Genomic DNA, 20000 nt, shown 5'->3' on the forward strand with positions numbered 1-20000 from the left:
AGGTTGTTTTGAACCAATGCCGGGTCTGTCGGAATCAGTAACCCAGAACGTACATTCTCCCTTTCTCTGATACAACCACGGAAATTACGAGCCGTTGCAGGTGTTCAAGCTAAATAATCGTCTCGTATCGAAAACAAAAGCAGACGACAAATTTAGTCAGTTGGAGTTGTCTCCCGTACTCCTGTAGCATGCACTGTGCGCTGCATCTCTGTGGCTGCACCAGACGGTTCGGGAATTCCCAACAAAAGAAAAGATCAATACGGCACTGGCAACTTCAGTGTCAGCTGAACACGAGAGCGTTCGGTCTTTTAGAAGATTTGTATCTTGAAATGAAAATTAACGAATATCGCGCTGTCCGAAGGAATGGAGTACATATCGGACAATGACCACGCTCAGGGCTAAAACGATAGGACATCTGACCGACATGCGGCAATGTGAATCGGACATTTGGGGATTTTCATCGTTATATGTCCGATGTCCGACGCCTAACGACATCCCTGCCTACATTATTCTGATTGATCACAACCAAACCTACTATCATTGGACACATCCAAATGCAAGCGTCTGTTCTTGAAAATTTCCCACTGATCTAAAAATAAAACCAGTGCAATTTCCTCTGTCGCGCTTTGCCACAGAAACTCACGGTTTGGCCTGTATTTCTGATTTGTGCGCAAAAGCTTTCTTTCTTTTTTCTTTTTTTTAACATAACAATGTTTAATGTCACTGTATGTTTAAAAGACCATGGTCATATTTGTAAAAAAAATGTTAAATTAGAAAATAAATAACATTTTGTTTTATGATTTTTCCTACACCTGTGCTGAAAATAAGAACTAAAAATGTCGGTATATAAGTCGCTCAAATACAAGAAGGTATGAATGGCTCGGTTTGAGTTTGTTGCAGTTGACCCTGCACAATACGATCTATGATGTTTTTGGTAACAATTTTGCCGTGACGTATTTCACAACTTCCTGTGTTACACAAACTCAGTGATGACCAATTTTGCCTGTACCAGAAACAAGCCAGCTCCGAAATTCTCAAGAATTCTAGGATTCTAAAAATAGTACCGTTCACGCGTGAACGGCAGGTCTTGCTGGTAAACCGGCGGCTTGGGTCACTCTGTTTCAACGCTTCGCTTCACTACGCTTCAATATTTAGGCTGCCTTTTCAGGCGGCCACCGAGTGCACTTTATGCAAATGACTTGTGTAATATTGTTCCACCACGATTGGTTCTGGTGTATCACGTGGTTCATGAATATTAAAACTTGTTTATTGAATCAAGCTTTGAAAAGTGTACTTGGTGGCTGCTTTGAAACTCAACAAAGCCTACTCCCCTTTCACAAACACTTCCCCGTCATAGCGGGTTTTCCCGATTGACAAAAATTCTTATTACACACTCAGACTATTTGCGTTTGTTCTCCAGTGGCCAATTGCATAAGAATATTCTGGTGATGAATAAACGCGCTTTGTGTCATTAGCATCTAAAGATTTCTTGTTTACAATAGTTGTGTTGATCTGATGAAGCGCGGAACTGATCTTAGGGTTGTCATGGTGAAACACTCGCTTCTGAAACAGTGCTTCCTTGTAGTTATCATGCGATATGCTCGACTTTACAACCTGTTTGCTTACACCCTTTGCTTTTTTAACCACCCCTTTCTCACTTGCAACACTGTACATCTTTGCACGCAATCCAACATACTCCTTAATTATCTTCCCATTCATTTCATCTTTCATCTTTCCAATAACCTTCTTGTTAACATTTGAGTGCAATGGTGATTCTTTAGGGTAGTCGCAAGTGTCATAAAAAGAATCTTTTCCTTTTACTGCAGGACTTTCAGCTTCTAGATCTTTGTAAATGTCATCCGCTGGAATGTCAAGTAAGAATGAATCTGTGTCTGTGTAAAGTACTCTCGATTTGGGATATCTTGGTTTCAAATAATCATACAAAAACTCAAGCATCAACAGTTTTGACAACTCTAGCACAGTAAAGCCTATGAATACTGGTTTGTCAAGCTTGACTACAAGTTTTTTCATTAAGATACCATACAGCTGTTCATGAAAGTATTTAAAGTCTTGATACTGTGGTTTGGATGTCAGCTTGATGGCCTCATTTTCTCTTGTAACAAGTCTAACATCCTTTCTCTTGTGTGGGTTTTCCATTGTCTTACCAAAGCAACTGTTGTTCATCAGTTTAAAAAAGTCTTTCTCTGATGCATCAGCGGCTTTGGTTCTCAGTTCTGTGTTTTTCATGATGTAAGGTTTCATAAACTGTTCTTGATCAAATAAAATTATACGATGAACAGCCTTCAAAATTAATCCATGTCTAATGTAAAACTGTAACAGTCTGTAGTGACACACATACTTCTTTTTGTGAAACAGATTGGGCACCAGCTTTGGAGGTTCTCTTGGGTTTACTTTTAACCTCTCAGCCGCTAAAGGATAATCATTATGTAGATCATGAAGTGATAGTGGATAGTCTAAGTCAACTTCTAGTATCCATCCCTTTCGACTGTCTGGGCCTGCTTTTAATATTGTCAGCACAACACATTGTGAAAATGGTCCTGAATAGATCTTAAAGTTCCGAAGTGGAAGCGTCTGACACATTGCCCAACCATACAAATTGTTTGCATCTAGATACATGATGTAATTAGAAGGTTTCATAGGATCAAAGTCGTCCAAGTATTTGTTGTTGGCTTTGCAGTAATTGTGTGAAGCCATACTGATTCCTCCACGTAGTCCATTTTCAATCATCTGAAGTGTAGGTAGATCTGATAGCAAGTCAATCTTTACTCCTGTAAATCTAAGAAATGCATCCCAGCTCATACCTGGTGCAGATATGTAATGTGAAGGATCTAGATTGTAGTGCTTCATACATGTTCTTCTGTAATTCTCAAATATATCTGCAAGTAAACAAACATCAGCCAACAAATATTGATCATGATAATCACCCATTGTATTACATCCTAATTTATTCCATGCAGTCTTAGCGTGTTCATAGTCTTCGTCACTTATACCTTTACCCTTCAGCCGTGAGAAGTAAGCATCCTTTGGTGGTAACTCATCTTCATCAAACCTCTCCCACGAATCCATGTATTCATATGGATAGACTCCCTTTCTAACTAAGTCACTGTCAAAGTACTTACATGTGATTGGGAAAGCAGTTAGTGATGAAGATAAAGACTCAAGTGTTCCCATCAGATGTTGAGCAGAATCGTAGAAGTATAAACTATTCAGAGTAAAGGCCATGTACTTTTCTGAAGACTGCGCAATGCATCTTGCTTTGTATTCATCAGTTACTGCCTGCATGATCAGATGTGAATCATAACCGCGCAAGTTATGGAAGAAGATTGGAAGCTTCCAAGTCTTAGGATCAAACTTTAATTGTAGATTACATTTGCTGTGTGCTGCTCCTCGGAACTGCCCACTTACATGATCATGATCTCTTACTATTGGATTGTCTGTGTTTGGTGTTAGACTTTGTTCGCATATCCAACACTGTGTGGTAGAGTTAAACTGTTCTTGGTCTTCAGGTTTCATAACAATGTCTGAAAGATTCAGTTGTTTGGAGCAGTCATTTCGCACTTGGTTCATTTGCTGTAAGAAGTTCTTTGCTGCATTAGGTCCTCTGTACAATTGCGGTTTAGAATGTTTACCATCTGAACTAACAACAATAAATGCATATGAACAGACTTGATGATTACTTAGAGTTACTGTTTTAGGTAGGTCTTTTGGTAAAGGTCCTTCATATGGCACAATGATAGATTCAAAGTCAGCATAAACAACATAAGGACTTTTCTGTAGTTTGCATACATTCTTAAAATACACTTTGCTGTCTGGCGGCGGTGTTGTTAACTTCACAACCGCATCATCAACGCTCTTACAATGTTGCTTGTGTATAAGTGCTGCATGAATTGATGGAATACGCAAGAGACATCGCCTACAAAAGTCTTGTTTACTATTGTGATTGCTTGTGCTCGCCATCAGTCTACTCATTGTACGAATCAAAGTGTAATGATATTTTACACCATCAGTCATTAGTAACATGTCAACATGGTTAGTATCACAATCGCCAATCGTTGGTGAGTTCTTTGATATTCTGACTGGTTTCAGTTCATCTTCCTCATCCCACGTGTAAACATTTACGGTGATGGGTTTGTTTTGCTGTTCAAATTTGTCAATGCTTGTAATGCTGACAGGAAATTCAATACCAGTAAAGTTTAGTTTATTTCTGTATGCATGATAGTTAGACACTCTTTCTGCATTTTTCTTTACACTGTACAGTCTTGCCAGAACACACCACATAAAACATTTGTCATCATCATTCTTTATGTTCAGCACAGCACGTTTTTTGACAAGAGCAGGAGGTAAAGGTATGTAACTTCTACCTCTGATGGGGGCAAATTTACTTAGCTTCAATTCTATTTTTAGAATTTCCCCTTCTGACCATCCGGATCCTTTCATCTTTGCATCCTCTGCAGCTTGCTCAAACCGTTTCATCATTTCATCTGCCCAGTTTCCATTCAATTCTGCCATAGAATTAAGTGCTAGTTGTCTGGTTGAAACATGAACTTCTAGCACCTCATCACTGACTGTTTTGTATTTTATTAAACTGACTATCTGCACTTTTACTGGAGGTTCAATCAACAAATTGTTTGGAATTTGTTCAATGGCGTCTTGCACACTGGACTGCACATTTTGAGGATCCGTTACTTGTAATTCAACGGTGTCAAATACTGTCGATAAAGATTCTAATACAGAGTCTTCCATCGCTGTGAGTTTGATTTTATAACTCAAAATAAAAATATAAATTAAAAAAATGAAGTTGCTTCCATTTTTGTTAACACTATAAAATCTGAAATAAAAAATCATTTAACATTTGTACCACGTGGAACTAATTGTAATTCCTCTTTTACAAAGGCTCTTTGCGGTGCTGGTTCTCTCAAGTAATATATAGGTGGATTTGTCTCTACTACTCTCTTGATTTCATGAATGTCAATACTCCAGATTGGATCCGTTGCACGCTTCCTGCTGTCACCCTCAGCTTCACCGGGTGCATATAAATATCTGACTTTCTGATTGAAAGGTAGTAATGCCACTGGTGTTGTTGACTTTGGAGCAACAGGTATTGTTTTCTGTTTGATTGCATCAACTGGTCTTAACCCTGTAGCTTTAAATACCTCCAGATTCATTGCTCTAAGTACTGATGGTAATCTTTTGACCCATTCAGTGTTACGCAATTTACTTTCTGTGTCCAAAAATTCCTGATGGTACTGATATGAAAACAGTTTTTCTGCCAACTGTTTGTTAAAGCTCTCAACAATAGCCTGTGACCTGTGGTTTCCTGGAATACCTCTCTTCACTGTAACATGATGTTTTAAAAGAAGCTGGTTGACAGCTCCTTTAAACTCCTTACCATCATCGCACTGAATCATTCTGGGATACTTTAGTGGTCCACGTCTGTAAATTTCTTGCAGGGCAACAGCTGTAGCTATAGCACTTTTCTCTGTCAACGGTTCAGCATCTTTGTATCTTGTTGCAACATCAACTACAGTCAGTGCATACTTATATTTCTTCCTTCTGACTGTGTCATGCGGTAAATACAGCAGGTCTATTTGATGAGTGTCATTCGGTTTAATGTTAACAAAGTGTGGTCGTGTAATTTTTCTTGGTGCAGGTAAATAGATCTGCCAAACTGCCTGCTTTGACAACCATTTCTTTGCTGCATCTTGAGAAACACCTGCTGCGTCACTGAGCTTGTCAATAGCAGTTCTTCCTTTCCAGTATCCTTTTGGGGAATAATATATTTTAGATAACAAAGCATCACTCATGGTTTTTTAAATGACAGAATATTAAGATTTGACAGCACGCGCAATAAAGTAAACAACAGCCATACCAATAACAATGAAAACAATCTCGCCCACCTTCTGCTCTTCTGAAGGCTGATAAAAGTCACTCAGTTTTGGAGGAGCACTTGTCTTCATTTTCTTTCCAGTTACAAGATAGTATTCTTGAATGGCTGCATCAACATTGACAAAGGTTTTGTTTGCATGTCCTTGCTGCCTGAGTTTATCATTCATAAAGTCTAACTGCGCAATTCGTTTCTTCTCGTATTCATCCTGTGCTTTCGCCAGTTGTTCCATGGCTTTGTTGTGCCTTTCCCTCTCTTCACCATTTTGCAGTTTAGAAAACAAATAGTTGCTGCCAGAAAATGCAAGCGCATTTACAATCGCACCTCCCACCATCATAACCAAGCTAGCCATTTTATTGTCTTACATGTTTATATTTTCTGGAATAATTCCTTGCTTCACCAGGAAGTCTTTTGTTGCAAAGGAAGCTGTCACAACACCAATTAGTTTAGCACCGTCTTCGAAGTCTAACTTTCCCAAGTCGGCTGGTTTCATTCTGAGGAGACTTTTACCCAGCATTGTGTAACCTACACTCAAGCCTCCAATCACTGCAGCGTGATAAACTAGATTAACTATTGTCTTTTCAGAACTCATTTTTATGTTATCAAAATTAAAATATTAAAATTATTCCATATGAAATGAATCCACTGCAGGTACTACTGTGGGCTTTTTTATTGTTTGTACTGCTTTGTTTGTTGGTTTTGGTGTTTCTGATTTTGGTCTTTCTGACACTTTATATTTGCCTTGCCAAAGTTTGTAAAGCAAGTATCCACCTCCTCCAACAACAGCTGCTACAGCTACTTTTCTGTATGATAGAAATGAAGATTTTAATTCTTGATCAGTTTGTGTGACCTTAGTCACTTCAGGAATGTTTGGTGTCTGCTCAACTTCAGACATAATGTTCTGCTTTGCCTTTTGATTTAACTTTTTTTGTCTGTTCCATTCGGCTAGTTTTTTTCCTGCTTCTACTCTACCAGGTTTCTTTGTCACTGTGTTCACTTCTGGTATTTTCGTCTGCTCCACTGTCTGCTTCAACTGATCCGTCATCTTTTTTATTATGAAAATTAATGTGTTTGAAAGTAATTAATCCAGCAACAAATGGTACTAATAAAGCACCAAATCGATAATACAGGCCACAGGCAAGAGATTCGAGGGACTTGGAAACAACAGGGTCATGAGTTAGATCATGTGTTAAGTCTTCCTCCGAGTCGAGAGGTGTAAAATGTCCAAAAATCTTTGTGTACAAACCTATAACAGTCTGTCCAATACTTCTAACCATCTTAGAACCAAGCACTGATTCATACCGTCCATGATACTTTTCTATATCTTCTGAGGAAAGATGTTGTACTTCTTCCACAGTTAACTGCTGCCCAAGGTAGTGTTTTGTTTTTCCACAAACAGCAAGTGAATACAATCTTTCTTTTTTATCGGGTATAGTCCTACTGTCACAGATTTCAATATCTGTAGAAGTCTGCATCAGCAATTCATCACAGTTCATTTTATTTTGATGCAGAATAAAATTAAAATCTAGTAATTAAACTTGAGTAAGAACTTAGGTAGGAACTTAACAAGAACTTAGGTAGGAACTTGAGTAAGAACTTAGGTAGGAACTTAACAAGAACTTGAGTAAGAACTTGGGTAAGAACTTAGTAAGAACTTGACAAGAACTTGAGTAAGAACTTGACAAGAACTTGAGTAAGAAATTGACAAGAACTTAGTAAAAACTTGAGTAAGAACTTAGCAAGGATTTCTACAAACATACATACTGAACTGGTTGATCAGTTTTTAAAACCAGTTTCGAGTGCTTAGAAGATTTCAGATTATTCTTTATTCTTTCTCTCTCCTGTTTGTTTTCAATGACATCATTTTCTCGAAGGCACTCTTCAAAACTGTCACGGTCCTTTGAATAGAACAATGTTATTGTTTTGAGTTGCTCTCTAAAGTCTTTCAGAACTGCATTGTATTTTTGTGTTAATATCCAAACTGATATTAATGCATGTCGTCCACTGAATGCAAGCTTTGCTAGTGCACTTTTCTTTCTAACAATGTCACGTTCTGCTGCACAGTCATCAATAATAAACAGTGTTGGCGTGTTCTGAAAAAGATCGAAATAATGCTCCAAGCAAACATTTAGACGATCAGAAGGATTTACAATAAATATATTTTGATCAGACCATATGAATTTTCTCTCCTTGTATGTTCTGTTATGCTTTATGGTTGGACAGAATATGACTATGTGTTCAAAGTGATTTATGTAAACAGTCTGTAATAAATCCAAAACATATCTTGTTTTACCGCAACCTGTTGCCCCACAAATCAAAGAACAGTGTGGATCTTTTGGAAGAAAATCTAGATACTTCATTTTAACACGTTCAATAAACAATATCCTGTAATCTGCTTTCAGAGATGTTTAACTGCGCATCTGACACAACAAACACGTAGATCTTAACTGATTTACTACTACTCCCTACTTCCTTTTCAATTTGTATTGTGATTCCTTCTGATCCGTTTTCAATTCGCCTTCCACTTCCATGCAGTTTGTTGTCGTCAGTTGTTCTGAGATCCAGCCATAACGCATATTTATTTGTCAAGAAATCTTCTACGCCAACACCGTGTAAATGTAGATCTTTAGCCACAAGATCAGATGTTGGGTCTTTCAATCTTCCTCCAGTAAAGTACTTTCTTGCTTCATCATAGTGTTGGTATGGCAGCATGCCAGATGCAAATATTTGGTTTGGCTGCCCTTCAATTGTGCAATATACTCTATTGATTAGTGGATTGTAAAACTTTTCTATTTGCCTTTCATATGAATCTTTTGGTTCCTCAAACAACATAAGTATTCCCTTCATTGACCTAGCTGGTGTATTCAAGTTAATGTTCCAGATTGGATCAGCCTGGCTTTTTGAAAGTGTACTGTGATTCAACACTCTTTCATAATAGATAGGCAGCTTAGAACTGTACTGATTTTCTATAAGTCTAGCCAGTTCAGGATGGTTTACAACATCAAACTCTAAAGAAATTCCAGACACCTTATACTTTGCTTCCGGGTCTTGTGAAAGCATAACACGATCATAACTATTGAAAGTCAGGTCGTATGACAGCCTGTCGCGCAATGCTCCTTGATAGAAGGGAGGATGTGAATTTATGAGTTCAAAGTCAAGTGGAATACAAAATTTGTTTCCAAAAGCAACATTGACAGCGTTATCTTTTTTGTTGTCAGCTTTATCTCCTGCTCCTATTCTAACTTTTATCCCATTGTCTGACTGAATCCCTTGAAACACTGTTTTTCTTTTCATTGTCAGTCAACCAATTATCTGCGTAAACTAAAAATACATCTGCATTATTCAATGACATCACTTCCCGCCCTTCCAGTTTGACAGTAATCTTCCTCACAATTGCTCTTCCTACATTATAAGCCAAAGTCCTATTTGCATCTGAGCCAGATTCTAATTCTAATTTGAATGATAGTCTTACAGTGCCTGGTACAATAACATCGTTCTTACCTAGATTAGGAAACCTAACAGTAAGTATTTCATTCTGATCAATAGTAGAAGGATTATTTGTAACTATAACTGTTTGCCTTATTCCTTTTACCCCGAGAGGTTCTTTCAGCCTTCTGTAAGGATCAAGAACAGAACCGAACGATTGTGCCATCTTTTTTTATTTTCAAAATAAAAAATAAGTTACAAATGGCAGAAGGTGGATTTGAAGATTTATTTGAGCCAGCGGACGACATGAGCGAAGCAATCCCTTTGGTTCCCTACCATCATTCACTGCATTATGAGGTGGCACGACATGAACTTCTGGAAGGTAAAGTTAGAGATTTCTACAAAAGTTTAGGAGAAGAACCTGATGTTTTAGATCCAAACCAGTTCAAAATGGAAGCAAATCATTTATATACAACTAGCGATAAAGGAGAAAAAGTCCAACTTACATATAAATCTAATCCTGCTAAGTTTCTATCAAAAGTTTCACTAAAACAAAAACTTACTGCTAATCGACTTAGGCAATTAGATATTGTGCCTAGCACACGGTCATCACCTTCCCATGTTGTTTCCTTACTTCAACAAGCAGAACTAGGACTACCAACTGCTACTCAAATAGAATCTGTTCCATTGCAAGATCTTAATAAACTTGCAGATGAGGCTGATCAACTTATACAAGAGATAGAGACTTCTTTTTCTGAGGAAACTTCACTGAAGACTCCACATGAACTATTACCTATGAGAGAAATAGAAGCCCTTAATCAATCACTACAAACCATCAGAGGTGAAATAGCAAATAATCTGTCAAAACTAGGTCAGCTGGATGAAGATATAAACAAAGAGAAACAAAAACTTGCTGATGCTGATGATTTGAACCTAGAACAAGAAGTAAAAAACAGAATTTCTAAGCGTTTAAAAGATTTGCAGGAGGAGAAAGCCATAAGGTTAGAAGTTCTAAGTAACAATAGAGAACAACTGAGAACACAGGTCAGCAGAATAAAAAATACAATTCAAAGAATCCTTTACGAAGACACAACTCTTGCTGAAAGAATTAGAACGCTTTTCAGAGAGCAGGGAATCACAATAGCTAGTATACTAACTGCGTTAGGATTTGCAATAAGCACATTAGTGTTAACATTCACAGGTGGCACTGTCACACCTCCACCTCCACCTTCACCTTCATCTCCATCTGATCCGGGATGGGTAAAGAAACAACTCAAACACATTGCAGAACTATTAAAGAAACTAGCAGCAAAAGCTTTGGATGCACTTCCAGGAATCATTGGTTCAATTGTTAGCTGGCTGTTATCTTTTGCAGGTAAAGTTGTTGGTTTCATGGCTGAACATCTCTGGACTCTAATAGTTTTAATTGCAGGTGTTCTGCTAACGAGAATAAAGCAAAAGTAAGCCTACACCCACTCCACCAATTACTAGAGCAGTCTTCTGCGATTCATGATCATCACTAATACTAACAGCTTGATCATCACTAGTGACAGAATGATCTTCACCTGCAGCGTGATCTTCACTTGTCACGCTTTGTTTCTGTTCATTGTGATATGGCTGTAGCATCGTTCTGATTTCTGAATTCAGTTCTTCACCCTTTCCAAGCGGCTGGGTGTCACTAGCAATAATGATTTCATTGTTATAATTTGTTATTGTTCCAATCTGCAGCTGGAGATCAGAAGGTAACATGTAAAGGCCGTTACCAACAGCAAAGTCAACTTTTGATCTTGCATAACGGAGAGAGTCTTGATACCTTTTGATGCTGGAAGGCAGATCAACTGCAGAGTTTATGACATCTTCTAAATTTGATAACAACTGTTTCTGTGCACCAAACCCTGTGCTTGTTCTCATTATGTTTGATCGTGTCTGTGCCTGCGAGCCTAGCAAGCACCACGCATATGTTCGGATAGATTCATTGATCCTTTCAACACCTGATCCAGTGAAACCTTTGCCGGTGTCTAATATAAAAGTAGTCCATGCATTGTGGTGCTCTTGTTCTATTGATCCTAACTGTACCTGCACATTTGAAGAAAAAGATGTATGACCTGGCCAGTAATCAAAATTATACCTCCTGTGGACACCCCATAAATATAGTGTTCCCATGCCATGGTTTTTGTCTTGCTTTTGCCTAAAGTCGGTCTTAAAATCTATATTGAATTCATTGCAGAGACGCTCATACACTTTCATGTTTATCCTATTGTTGAATGGGTTCCAGCTCTTTTCATGCGGCATTGGTGCCTGAAGTTCAGACAAGATTCTTCTGCACTGATAGTAAACGTGAAATGTGTACACACACTTTGTCAGTAAGTTTGAATTATTCATGTGGTCTGCATAGGACACTCCACATCCTGTGGTTGCACAGAATATTGCAAAGTTTAACTGATTCTGATAGAACTGAATTGGGTGAGAGTTCCACATCTTTGGAACACTATCATTTTTGATTGGGGGATTTAGGTAAGAATGGAATGGGTCAGGCACTTTAACGCGAATGGATTGTGTTTCTGTTACAGCAAAGTCCAACTCATGGAAAGAAATAGTCTTTGGATTGTAATATGGTCCAGTTTTGTATTTAACGTCTTTGTTGAATTTATACTGACTCATTTTTGTTGTTGAATAAAAAATGTTTATCACACTAACAAATGTGAAGACTGGTGTGCCAGTTAAACTTGCAAACCCTATCAACAATCAAAATGGAGGAATGAAAGTTGCACTGCATGAAATTATGTACAAGGTTACTTGGTATAATATCAGTAAAAAAAAGGCTAACAACTGGGTTAGAATTAATGGTAAAACACATTCTGTAGAAGATGGTTACTATGACTTCTGCACTTTAGAGAAAGAATTGTTTGCTCCAGTAGGTATTACAGCGAGTTTAAATCATGCAAGTCTCATTGCTACTCTTACTATGCCCAAAACTAGAGAAGTAAACAGATCATTTGAGTTTCCAACCAAACTCCTTGATATGCTTGGAATTACAAATTTATACAAGGGAACACGTCCCATTGACATGGATGTTAACAGTGTACTGTTTGTTCACATGAGAGAGCTTAACACATCCTATAATCTGTTTAATGATCAGCGTTCTGATCTGCTTAGGATTCTTCCACCGAGTGATGCCTCTTTTTGTAAAATGCACGTGCCAACATTTAAGACACTTCAGTTCAAGGACTTGGAGGAAGGGTGTCATGAATTCCTACACATTGATCTGAAAAATCAAAGTGGACAACCAGTTGATTGTTTGTTTAACATTACATTGGAAATAGTTCCATAAAATATTGAGTATTAAAATGTCGAGTGGACCTACAATAGCTTATCCTGTTGCATGTTCAACTATAGAGTTGAAAGATTTAGCAGACGCTATCGACTTTGAGAGCAATGCTGAAGTTGGTGCAGTGTATGCATTCGAGTTTACAGACACTGGTTATTACAAGAGAAAGGAAATCGACGATGAAAAGAAACCAAGATTCCTCAAACTAGGTCAAATCCGTGATGTTAATGTACCTGATCCAATTGTCGATGACATATACTACATGTGGAAACATCAGAATAAAAAATGGGTACTTAGTCCTGTTATGAAAAAGATTGACTGGGAAATGAAGTTTGAATTTGTGAGTCCATACACTCTTGTTGGAAAAGACGACACATTCCGTAAGTCAATCAATGCTAAACCACTAATTGTTAGCCTTGTTCCTGCGTTTAACAGCAGGGGAGAAGTTGCAGTTAAACCTTTCCATAAGAACAACTATCTCATTCACAGAAAACAAAGTGTTGAAAAGGACGCTGACACCATTGTCGATTTTATACCCAAGCTTCCAATAGGGCAGAATGCAACTATGATATTTGATATAGTTGTCAGGAAAAGGGAAGAAACCACAAACACTGTTCTAATGAGAGGAATAAATCTCAACTGGAGACCATTAAATGTTGAAGAAGTCAGAGTATTTATTGCTGTTCAAAAGGATTCTAACACAATAAAAAAACAGACGTCAAACCAAAATGTTGTTGTTAACGCAGATATAAATAATTTAACAGAAATAAGAAGTATTAATCTTACTTATCTTGATTTGATTGCTTTCTACTATACAGATAAGGTGTTAAGCAATGAACAGCTTCAAAGCTTAGCAGAAACACTGGCCAGTGAGAATTAAGATAAATATTTTATATTTTGCATTAAAAAGATGACTAGCAGTGTGAAGCTTTATCCTAATATTGATGAAAGTGCAGCAGAAAGTCAACAATTCAGACTGGCACACATTAGTAATATACAAAAACAACTAGAAGATGAATTAGAAAAATATTCTCGCGCTAGACGTAAGTACTCAACAACTTACAACAGCCTTTCTAATGCCAGCACTGGTTCTACTATCCTTGCATCAGCTGCAGGTGTAACGGGAACAATTCTGTTAGCTACCGGAGTAGGGACTCCAGTTTCTCTAATCCTAGGTGGTGTCGCAGCAGCAGTTGGTGGTTTATCATTTATAGCATCAGCTATAATGAAAAAAATTGTAAAAAAGCTTGAAAAACACGAATCCATTTCCACTCTTGCATCATCAAAATTGTCTAGCCTAAAACTGTCTATCAGTAAAGCACTTGAAGATTCAAAAGTTTCTGACGAAGAATTCAAACAGATACAAACAGACTTTGATGACTACAAAAGTAAGAAAGCAAGTATTCAAACAAAAACACGAGCTGAATATAACAAGCCACTCGATATAGAAGATCTGAAAAAGCAGTTTTTAAAAAAGGGGATTCAAATAGGACGGGAAGAAAAAGTAAAAATAGAATCACTTGTAAAGAGTTAACTATTCGTTTGGACAGTCACATTGCATGTATCAGATATAATTCTAACAGTGAAAGAACATATGAAGTAAAGTTTGTAAATGAGAGAGCGTATTGAGCTTAAGAATGTTGTATAAGAGAAAGGGAGAATGTACGTTCTGGGTTACTGATTCCGACAGACCCGGCATTGGTTCAAAACAACCTTACTTTACTGTATTTTTTTTGTATGGATTTATGCAGTATTTTTCTGATTTTGTCGCATGTTTCATTTTAGTAAAAGTTTAGTCCAGAAGCCTATTTTGCGTTAATATTTAGGGTCTGTCGGAATCGGTGAGCCAGAACGTACATTCCCCCTTTCTCTAGAATCAATACGGAAATCCGTGTCGTGGATAGAATCAGGTGGTAGGCCGTTCAAAACGCTTGACTAATTACGGAACCGGTGTTTGTAGCAACCGACTGTAGTTCATCGTGCTTCGATAGACCGTTCATTTTCTTCGTGGATTCACTTGGTAGGCGACGGTGTTGGAAAAGCAGCCTCACTTTTCAAGCTTTGATTGCAATAATATAACGCGTGTCGTATTAAAGTTACGCACAACGTATCGATTGTGGTGCAGCTGTCATCCATTATTTGATTACTTTCGTCGCTTGACAACAGGTCGAGTGAGGCGTTACGCATAATCATGCTTGCGATGAATTTTGTGTGTGAGTTGTGGCTTACTAGCTAGCGTGCATCCGGCGTCTCCTTTTACTTACGAATGAATTACCTACGTATACCGAACTGGTGAGTGGTAAATGTTTTGGCTTTGTTTGTGTTTTGTTTCTTTTTTTTAGTTTTTAGTTCGCTTCTTAGCTTGGCTCTTTCTTTCTTTGTTGGTTCGTTTCTTTCTGTGTTGCTTCGTTTCTTTCTGTGTTGCTTCGTTTCTTTCTTTGTTGCTTCGTTTCTTTCTGTGTTGCTTCGTTTCTTTCTGTGTTGCTTCGTTTCTTTCTGTGTTGCTTCGTTTCTTTCTTTGTTGCTTCGTTTCTTTCTGTGTTGCTTCGTTTCTTTCTTTGTTGCTTCGTTTCTTTCTTTGTTGCTTCGTTTCTTTCTTTGTTGCTTCGTTTCTTTCTTTGTTGCTTCGTTTCTTTCTTTGTTGCTTCGTTTCTTTCTTTGTTGCTTCGTTTCTTTCTGTGTTGCTTCGTTTCTTTCTGTGTTGCTTCGTTTCTTTCTTTGTTGCTTCGTTTCTTTCTGTGTTGCTTCGTTTCTTTCTGTGTTGCTTCGTTTCTTTCTTTGTTGCTTCGTTTCTTTCTTTGTTGCTTCGTTTCTTTCTTTGTTGCTTCGTTTCTTTCTTTGTTGCTTCGTTTCTTTCTTTGTTGCTTCGTTTCTTTCTTTGTTGCTTCGTTTCTTTCTTTGTTGCTTCGTTTCTTTCTTTGTTGCTTCGTTTCTTTCTTTGTTGCTTCGTTTCTTTCTGTGTTGCTTCGTTTCTTTCTTTGTTGCTTCGTTTCTTTCTGTGTTGCTTCGTTTCTTTCTTTGTTGCTTCGTTTCTTTCTTTGTTGCTTCGTTTCTTTCTTTGTTGCTTCGTTTCTTTCTTTGTTGCTTCGTTTCTTTCTTTGTTGCTTCGTTTCTTTCTTTGTTGCTTCGTTTCTTTCTTTGTTGCTTCGTTTCTTTCTGTGTTGCTTCGTTTCTTTCTGTGTTGCTTCGTTTCTTTCTGTGTTGCTTCGTTTCTGTGTTGCTTCGTTTCTTTCTGTGTTGCTTCGTTTCTTTCTGTGTTGCTTCGTTTCTTTCTTTGTTGCTTCGTTTCTTTCTGTGTTGCTTCGTTTCTTTCTGTGTTGCTTCGTTTCTTTCTTTGTTGCTTCGTTTCTTTCTTTGTTGCTTCGTTTCTTTCTTTGTTGCTTCGTTTCTTTCTTTGTTGCTTCGTTTCTTTCTGTGTTGCTTCGTTTCTTTCTGTGTTGCTTCGTTTCTTTCTTTGTTGCTTCGTTTCTTTCTGTGTTGCTTCGTTTCTTTCTGTGTTGCTTCGTTTCTTTCTGTGTTGCTTCGTTTCTTTCTGTGTTGCTTCGTTTCTTTCTTTGTTGCTTCGTTTCTTTCTGTGTTGCTTCGTTTCTTTCTTTCTTACTTTCTGTGTAGCATTGGTGCTGTTTGTGAGCTCGGGGTTTCTTGTTTATGACTTTCCTGCTTACAAAATTGAAATCTTATGATGCGAGTAGGTCAGTGAGTAAATTAGTACGCTAGTTCATTAGTTAGTTAGCTTGTTATGTCAGGAGGCTGGCCGGAAGGAAGGTATAGGTAGTCTGCTAGTTTGAGATTGATCGTTGCGAGCCTTGATCTTTTTGTCTGTTGTGAGTTGTTGTTAAGTCGCGTTCGTGACACAGTATTTGCAAAGGAAAATAGTATCTGTAAGCTACAGTGGTACTTTTGATTTGTGTGTGTGATTATGTGTGTGCGTGCGTGCGTGCGTGCGTGCGTGTGTGTGTGCGTGTGTGTGTGTGCGTGTGTGTGTGAGTGTGTGTGTGTGTGAGTGTGTGTGTGTGTGTGTGGGTGTGTGTGTGTGTATGTGTGTGTATGTGCTATCGTGCCTGCGTGCATAAGTGAGTGCTTGTATTTGTGTGTGTTTTTATGTCGACCGTGTCTCTATGTGTCTGTCTGAACGTCCATGTCTGTAAGCTTTCGTTGTCTCTGTGTGTGTCTATCTATTATGTTTGTGTGTTCAGAGACAGGGAGAGTAAGAGTTGTACAGTTGTGAACAAGTCAGTCCGGAAGCATGCAAGAACAAACATGTCCAAAGTGTGGCCACAGGTTCCAGGCTTCTTTGGTAAGTGCGGTGATTCTTTTTCTTTGAAAACGCATTAGACGCATTGCTCTTCTTAATTCCATTGATTTTCAATTTGAATGATTAATGTTTAACCTTTCATCATAAACCTCACAGAGGATACAAACAATCAGAACGGCATATCTGTTTTTTTGTGTGCAGTGGAGACATTTTTTTTGCATAAAAAAAATAATCGGAGGTTAAATTAATGTGCTCAAAAAGTGTGACGAATCACACTCAGTCTGGTGTGTCCATTTGACATAACGCCTTTTGGGCGTACTGTCTCGTTGTCTTTGTGAGCCTCGGTCTTTGTGCCAACAAAATTAAGGGTAAATAATCTTATACAGAAGAGTAACACCGATTTTTCAATTATATAGTATTTTCCTGTTGTCTTTGTATAAATATGTCTGCCTACTACGTCCCATGCTTTAAAGAAGACCATTATCAACGTTTGCAGGCCTGAAGCTTGACCTCATAAATTGTTACTAATGGGTGTAAAACATCGGTCGATGGCATGTTTGCTTTGACATTAATGTTGTAGTTCTGCTAATGAACAATTGTGTTTGCATTTAACGTTTCTAAGTACAGTACATCATTGATATGTGATTAAATGACTTCTAAATCGTATACCATTGTTGACACGCTGTTTGAATTCGAACAGGTACAAATAGGGACCGTCGAAGGAGATGTCTATAATGCACATCGTTGCATTGTCATCAACTCGCCGGAAAAAGAAGGTACAAAATATCAAAACTTTGCAACAACAAGTTAGAAAACTTTGCATCAAGTTTGAAGAATACAAAATCACGCCCTTGTCATTTTGTTCAAAATTATCATTCACTAAAAGGGTATTTAGAATCTGTTTTGGCTTGAGATTTATTTCCAAAGAGGTCACATGACCCCCACTCAAATGAAAGCTCTCTGAAAATTGCCTCGTCTTCTTTAGCGGGACCAATGAGGAGAAGAACTCTCAGTATGCGAGTGCAGAAAAACAAAAACATACCAAAGGTCCATACATCTCGACATTCTGATATGATCTCTAGTCTTTTGTATCAGAGGAATCTGAAATATTCCAGGCATTTTGTCTTTCGATTCAATAATGAAAATGAGGACCCCAGTTCAGTGCCTTTTACTGAATTTTGTGTGTGTGCACAATTTCAATTTCAATGTAATGCTGGTCCTTCTTCTTCTTCTTCTGCGTTCGATGTTGGTGGCCGTGCTAGATCCTCAGACCAGTGGCTGCCAGGAAGTCCGCAGTCTTGCGCAGTTCGTCGGCAGGACCCCAGAGTTTGGCTCCAACACTGGTCTCTTCTTGCCAGAACTTCTGGCGTATTGTCTCTAGATGGGGGCAGTTCTGGAGAATGTGCTCCGGAGTTTGCTCTTGCGAGCCACATTCACAGTGTGCGTCATCCGCAAGGCCCAGTCTCTTGAGGTGTTTCTTCAGTCCACAGTGCCCTGTCCTTAGACGGAAAATGGTGGTTTGGCTTCTCCGGTCTAGTTTGTTGATGGGGTCTTCCTGTGGGTTGTAGTCTCCGTTTCTCTTTTTCCAGTTTTCTTTCTTCTTCCGTTGTAGAAGAGTCTTGGCTTCTTTGTACGAGGTGGAGTTGTGTGGTTGAGGAAGTCTCGCACCTCCTTTTGCCAGCCTGTCTGCTTCTTCATTGCCGGCAATGCCGAAGTGCTGGTCCTGATTACATTCTTATCTCTGGCACTTTTAAGTTTGCCATTAGAAAAATGTTTAGTTGTGTCGAAGATTGTCCACTAAATTCTACAGATGCAGTAACTATGCTGAGCAAGGAACCTTCTTCTGGTGACCTCAATATCTCCGAAGTGAAAAATCTTACGTTGACTCAAAAACACATCACTATCAACGTTGAACCAAGTCGCCCAGTGAAGATCCACATTGCTACTAAGCCTGAGGAAGTACAGGCTGGTGAGTATATCTTCCCATATTTGTCAAATATGTGTCGTGCCTTCTTCACGTTATTGTTTAATTATCAGAATCGGCACTATTCTTGCGGATGAAGTACGTTTGGAAATTATTGTCTGTGTTCCGCGCATTTGGCACCGATTTCCAAAATATATATGTATGGTTGGCCACTTGAGTTTGCGTATTTTCGCAAAATCGAAAGCTTATTCCGCAGGGGAAAAAGCGTAGCAATAATCTTGAATTTTGTGGAATTAGCTGCCGATTTCGAAAAAATTGGCACATTTTAGAAGCACTTTCACAAAATCGTTGGGCGTGATTCATACCTTCAATGATCTTCTTCTTGTCGTTCGCCTATGCTAAACTTGGAGTCCAGCTCTGGTAATGAAGCTGGTGGTCTTATGAAGAGCCTCCACAGGTCCATGCAGCTTCTCATGAAGGGGCACCGGCCTGGTCCAGATCTCTCTCCTCAGGGGCTGGATATTCCTGCAGTCCTGCGGGATGTGGGCTGCATCCTGCTCTGCGTCTCCACAGGGACACATGGGGGAGGGCACGGCTCGCAGTCTTTTGTGCAGGTGTTTCAGTCTAGTGTGCCCTGTTCTTAGGCGGAAAATGACTACCTGTTCAGGCCTTGACAGTTGCTGGTAGCTGTCGTGCGTTGGAGGGGTCTTAAGCAGAGACTTTATGGTGGTTTTCATCTCTGTGGAGCTCACTGGGTTTTCTTCTTGTTCGTCCTCCGCACCCAGTTTGGCCATTTTATCCTTCAATGATAGTATTCAACCTGTACTCACTCCTCTAAACATTTGAAACTCTAGCAGTTGTTAAAATTAAATTCAAACTAGGATGATTATAATCATACGAACACATTCATTTGTTACTTCGTTAAAATCAAATTCGAACTTGGATGCTTATAATCATACGTACGCACACATTAATGTGTTACTTTGTTGAAATTAATTCGAACTTGGATGTTTATAGTCATACATACTCATCGATTTTGTTACTTCCTTTTTTTTTTCTTTCTTTTTTCTCAATTTAAGCTGGTGACGGCGTATTGATTGTGAGCACGGATTGGAGCAACCTGGAACTCGGTAAGGTACAACCGATGTCACCAGAGGAAGAA

At 38.6% G+C, this 20000-nt stretch overlaps 1 protein-coding gene across 2 annotated transcripts in view; it reads left to right on the forward strand.

The window, feature by feature from the left end:
* Positions 1–20000, forward strand: part of LOC138958449 (uncharacterized) — a 30853-nt gene that overhangs the window by 8892 nt on the left and 1961 nt on the right. The window contains exons 2-5 of one of the 2 annotated variants that reach the window (XM_070329616.1): positions 16856–16956; positions 17615–17690; positions 18725–18883; positions 19918–20000. The exon at positions 19918–20000 is cut by the window's right edge and continues 379 nt beyond it. In XM_070329616.1, the coding sequence (XP_070185717.1) occupies positions 16906–16956; positions 17615–17690; positions 18725–18883; positions 19918–20000 (369 nt within the window). In that variant the 5' untranslated portion in view covers positions 16856–16905. Of the gene's footprint in view, positions 1–16707; positions 16957–17614; positions 17691–18724; positions 18884–19917 lie in introns of those variants that run through there. The other variant, XM_070329607.1, reaches the window with a different exon arrangement.

This window comes from Littorina saxatilis, linkage group LG1 (assembly GCF_037325665.1).
Source record: "Littorina saxatilis isolate snail1 linkage group LG1, US_GU_Lsax_2.0, whole genome shotgun sequence".
In the NCBI taxonomy this organism is placed as follows: domain Eukaryota; kingdom Metazoa; phylum Mollusca; class Gastropoda; order Littorinimorpha; family Littorinidae; genus Littorina; species Littorina saxatilis.